The following is a 5,264-nucleotide window of genomic DNA, read 5'->3' as shown; positions in this document are numbered from 1 at the left end:
TAAATGGCTGTCAATTGCAATTACGTCCGCATTTTGCAGCACCAAGTCAACGTAAATGCAAACAATGTCGAAACAAAGATGCTTGTAATTCATCCGGTTATGCTAGGTTTGAAGTGATGACAATTTCTACCGCAACATTAGTTATGTTAGTATGTTCTTATGTATGGTCTATATAAATAGTATATATACATAGACGATAATAAATTTATATATATATATATATATATATATATATATATGTAGAGAATATAAAACTTTTTTTTTTTCTTTAAGAATATATTTAAACATTTATTATAGCTATTCATTCACTGGTCATTGTGTGTGTTGATGTGAGCAAAGGTGTGACCATATAGGCATGTTTCAACACTTAATTATTACGCTGTAGTTAAAGGTGATGTGAAGCGCTGTGTATGAACGTAACGCATAAAGTGGGGAAAGCGCTCTATAATTTGAAATCAGAGTTTTATGGGTGCGCATTAATAATTTTTATAAGAATTCTTGCTTTCTAGTAGAAGCCATATGTTAGCGATACAATTATGCAGTTATAAGGCGTGTATTAAGGTCCTTTTTGTTTATGGTTATTAATTGATATTCTAGTTGAAAAGTTTATTGGTGTCTGTAACCCTTTCATTTTTTTTATTTTTATTTTTATTTTTTTTGATTTTGTTTCTTTTTTTTTTTTAGTTTTTCTACATTTATAAAAAAATTTAAATGCATATATTTTCAAATTAACGGTGGTTAGTGCTATGATTCAAAACTGTGAAGGCTAACTGTAAGGTAACGATTTAAAAATCATGTAATTATAAATGAACTTAATGTGTATAGAAGAAGTTACTGAAAAGAATTTAGCTCCTTAATGGCACATGTTGAACGCGGAGCCCAGAATTAGTATAATGGATTTTATTTAAAAGGAATTTTTTTTTTGAAAAATACGTTTTACAACTTGATATTTCTTCTCTTCTCTTTAACCATCTCGTAAGCATTTTTTCATTCACAAAATAATTATAAATATTGAATAAAAAAGAAAAAATAAAACAAGAGAATGATATATGAATCTATTTTACAGTTAAGATCTAAGCAAATTGCAGAACGCCTTTGAAAGGCGGCTGACTGAGAACTGAATCCGGGAAAAGTCGTCTTCACCAATTAACTGTGCCAATCTCTGTAGAAAGCGGAAAGCTTTAGCATTTATAATATGAGATTAGAGATTGTAATGAAATCAATTGAGCAAACGCTATACGCACACATTGATAAGACTTTGTGAGGAAACCCGACACGGACATATGGACGGATCACAACGTATATATATTTCTCATCCGCAGTTAAGTAGCAACTACCACTACCATGAAATTGGTTAAGATTTTCGAACAAAACATTTATTTGATTAATTGTTCAAAGTTCTTTCCCAACTGTTGAGGTAAACAAAATTAATTATTAACTTACTGTTTAAAAAAGAAAAGTAGTACAACATTTTTATGTTATAGTCTATATAAATCATATTTTCGGACAGAACTAGCATACAATTAATACGAAATCAAAGCTTAAGTAGAAAGAATTGTATGAAGTGCTTAGTTGTACGTTAAAGTCATTTTGAAGACTATTATCTGAAAGTAAAGTGCGATTATATCTAAGTGCGAGAGGTCTTCTAACCGGCTTTCACATTATTAACGATATCAATGTGGAGAAATAAATTTGAGACAATTTTGCAAACAGGCACAAATCTTGCCTTTAAATTGAGCTCTTTCGATGATCAGGTATATGGGAAATAATGCTCAGAGAAAATGAAGACAAAATTGCTTCATCTCTGCAGGCAAGAAAAAAAAAAAAAAAAAAAAAGAAAGAAAAACCGGCTACGTGGCATAGCTGAGTGTTAACACATGTAGCCAAGATTGAAAAATGTTTTAAGAGCAAGAGGATAAAACGTTTGCAGGAAACTGTTCCCACATTCCCAAACCTTACCATTTTAGCATGAATCAACAAACCCTCAAAGACAAATGCTCTTCCAAAAAATGTCAGAGAGTTTTGTAATCGATTGTATTAAGCCTACAAGTTGTTTAAAAAGAGTAAAAGAAGAGAAAAAGAGTGAGAGTGAGAGAGAGAGAGAGAGACGGAGAAAGAGAGTTAAAGAGAGAGCGTATAGTTTTTGGTAAAACCTGATAAAATGAATATTATGTTGTTTTTAATTCTTTTATTTTTGATCGAGAGTAGCTGGATATGTGCGTAACTATTTATTTAATTCATTCACCGGCAAGTCTTGGAAAATGTTAAGCTGAGCATCTTGCCAGGTAGCTCGTAGGATGAGAGTGTATCTCAATTCCTTAACTCAATTGAAACAGTTTAAATAGCTGACTGGTGCAGAGAAGGGCAACATTAGCATTTAGACGTTCTAGGAGTAAAGATTAAAATCAAAAAAACATCTTTCTCTAAGCGCACGTTATGGCTTTAGGTACAGAAAATTTGTCGTATCAACAACAATCCGTTCAACGTCATCGTCAATTGCAGCATAAACAACAACATCATCAGCATCAAGTTTTAAGAACGCGTAATGCTTGCCAAAGAACTACATTGTCGGCACCATATAGCAAATCAACAATATATTGCTCATCAGGCACTACATTGGATTCGAATAATCCAGCTGTGATACGGCGTAATGCACGCGAACGTAATCGCGTTAAGCAAGTTAATAACGGTTTCTCCAATTTACGTCAACACATACCGAATGCCATTATAGCCGAAGTTAGTAACGGTAGACGCGGTATCGGACCCGGCGCCAATAAGAAACTTAGTAAAGTTGATACTTTACGCATGGCTGCTGAATACATACGACGCCTTAAAAATTTGATTGATGAGGTGGACAATAGTGATGCTTCCAGTGTCAGCTCATATGGTATTTCCATATATGCCTCCTCGTCATATGTTGGTAATTCACCATTGCATTCAGCTTTACAAACTAATAATTATTATCAGCAAACATCAAGTGAACCATCTACATGTTATACCATCAGTTATATTGGAAGTTTTCAGCAAGAGCAAGAACAAGAGCAGCAGCATCAACATCAACAGCTAATCTCACCGTCCAATTCAACTACGTCATCCACATATTCGACAGATACTTATGATCGGCAACGAGGCATTAACGATCAGCATCAATCTTTTAACTCTTCGTTAAACTCAACACCTGTCAAATCTGAACAGTTATATGATGATTGCAACAACAACAACAATAACAATAACAACAACAGCAATATTAATACAGTTGACGATGAAGAACTTCTGGATTATATATCTCTGTGGCAGGATGAGTAAATCCCGATGGACTGTTAATGGAATGCTTTTGATAATCTAGTCTTTTCATAATTTACTCATGCATACATACTTACACATATATACATGTATATATATACATATGCATGCACATCACAAAACAACCAAACATTGAGTGAAAAAAGTATTATTAATTTTTAATGAATATTTAAAGAGAACAAAAAAAAAAAAAAACAAAAGAAAAAAATAACAAAAACAACAAATTTCTACCTCGCTAAACACGAACTGAATGTACAAAGCATTGTAGTTATGTAATAGTAATTTTTTGTGCCTGCAATTAAACTTTTAAGTTAGGATTAGCAATGGAAGACAATGACTTTTTATATATTACTCCAATTTCTCTATACACATATTAAATATTAATAATAAGTTAAATTGAAAGACTTCACTTTAGAATTAATATAATTTTTTTTTTTTCTTTATTTATTGAAAAAATATTTTTTTATTGATATTTTTGAATAATAATTTCCCTACGTTTTACTACACTTCATTTTAAAAAAGTTGCAGAAGTAAACGCTTGCTTATGATTTATGTTGAAATATTAAGCAAAAGCTTCGCAAACATATTACAAAAGATCTGTAGTTTTATTGTTGTTGGTTCTGTAAAAAGTATTGTACTAATAATCATAGCACAAGACCAACTAAAATTAATTTTTTGATTTGAATATGTCCAGTATGCATAGTTCAATAATAGATCGATCTTTGTTGTTGTTTTTTAAATTTCAATAATGAAATTGAAATAATCAATGAATTCGTTATAGGTCAAAATTTGTGACCTCGATATGAGTATGAAATCATTCTTCCTTTCCTTCTTTTTGTACTCATATATATATGTGAACTTTGTTCTAAACGCCATGCATGCATGCATGCATGCATGCATGCATTGTAGCTGGGAGTGAAAGTTTGCTTAGCATATAAATGAGATGTGAAGGAAGATCTCCTGCATCTAACTGCTCTTAGCCTATATTGTTATTACAATGAGTTTTAAGCACATTGGGATGACTTTGATCTAAAGAGAAATTTAATTAGGGTGACGTAAGGAATTTTTTCAAGCTTAAAATGTTAAATCTATGATTTTATGATGCTTTTAAAACTTCAACAATACGTGACATATTTTGACTAAAACAGCAACGCGCGACAACAGATTATTCCATTAAATTCGTATTCATACAGTACTATTTCCTTAAGAGGTTTACGATAAAAAAAAAAATAAAAAAAAAATTGAAAAGAAAAGAAAATTGGAAAAGAAAGAGGAAAACCCTTCATAAGAAAGATTTCTTACTTAAATTTGAATTATGGAATGACTCGAAAGAAAGGTTAGGTAAATATATAGAAAGCATTTGCTTATAATGTCATGGTTAAGTGCGATACAATGCTAGCGAAGTACTGTTAATCACTGCTCGTATAAAAGAAAAAGCAACTAATCGACGTATTGAGCATTCGTATATGCTCGTCTTGTAGTTGCTCGCATACCGTACAATGCGCTATCACGACATTCTCGTCATTCTCTAATCGCAATGACCTGCCTATGAAACAATCTACGAAGAATAATCTCTACCATCGTCATCGAGATAATTCGAATTTTTCAAGGCACTACATCCACTTTACCTTGTCTTTCTCTTTCTCTCTCTCTCTCTCTCTCTCTCTCTCTCTCTCTCCCTATAAAATCGCACCTGACCACCATTATGCTCACAGATATATGGCATATGCTCTAAACGGCCGGTAAAAAAAATAACAAAAAGCTGGACAAAGCTGTTGGAGTTTTCACTAAAGCCCAACAGAAAATTTGCCATGAAATTGCCGAGATTTAAAAAAATTGAGAAAAAAGAGCAACCACCTTGCCTAGACAACAAACGTTAAATCTGAGCAACAAACTTCCCGACTTTGCAATCCGCCATGTTCTAAAGAGCGGATGGAATGATGGAAGAAAGTGTGTCTCAG

At 32.3% G+C, this 5,264-nt stretch overlaps 2 protein-coding genes across 2 annotated transcripts in view; both read left to right on the top strand.

The window, feature by feature from the left end:
* The window catches only part of LOC119633735, a 4,831-nt gene extending 3,862 nt beyond the window's left edge, over positions 1–969 (top strand). Inside the window, exon 3 of the mRNA XM_038027451.1 lies at positions 685–969. Within this exon, the coding sequence (XP_037883379.1) occupies positions 685–701 (17 nt within the window). The 3' untranslated portion in view covers positions 702–969. The remainder of the gene's footprint in view (positions 1–684) is intronic.
* Positions 970–1,843: 874 nt separating this feature from the next.
* On the top strand, positions 1,844–3,592 carry LOC119633727 (achaete-scute complex protein T5). The gene is made up of 2 exons (XM_038027431.1): positions 1,844–2,146; positions 2,209–3,592. The coding sequence occupies exon 2, from the start codon at positions 2,437–2,439 to the stop codon at positions 3,304–3,306; it is 870 nt and encodes a 289-aa protein (XP_037883359.1). The 5' UTR covers positions 1,844–2,146; positions 2,209–2,436; the 3' UTR covers positions 3,307–3,592.
* Positions 3,593–5,264: the final 1,672 nt, after the last annotated feature.

Source organism: Glossina fuscipes, unplaced genomic scaffold, assembly GCF_014805625.2.
Source record: "Glossina fuscipes isolate IAEA_lab_2018 unplaced genomic scaffold, Yale_Gfus_2 0, whole genome shotgun sequence".
NCBI classification, from domain to species: Eukaryota; Metazoa; Arthropoda; class Insecta; order Diptera; family Glossinidae; genus Glossina; species Glossina fuscipes.
Note: the sequence above shows the minus strand (reverse complement) of the source record. Positions and strands in the feature narration are given on the sequence as shown.

What these genes read in the sequence shown, in the direction of transcription:
- LOC119633727 (XM_038027431.1), top strand. Translation starts at nt 2,437, where the DNA reads ATGGCTTTAGGTACAGAAAATTTGTCGTATCAACAACAATCCGTTCAA.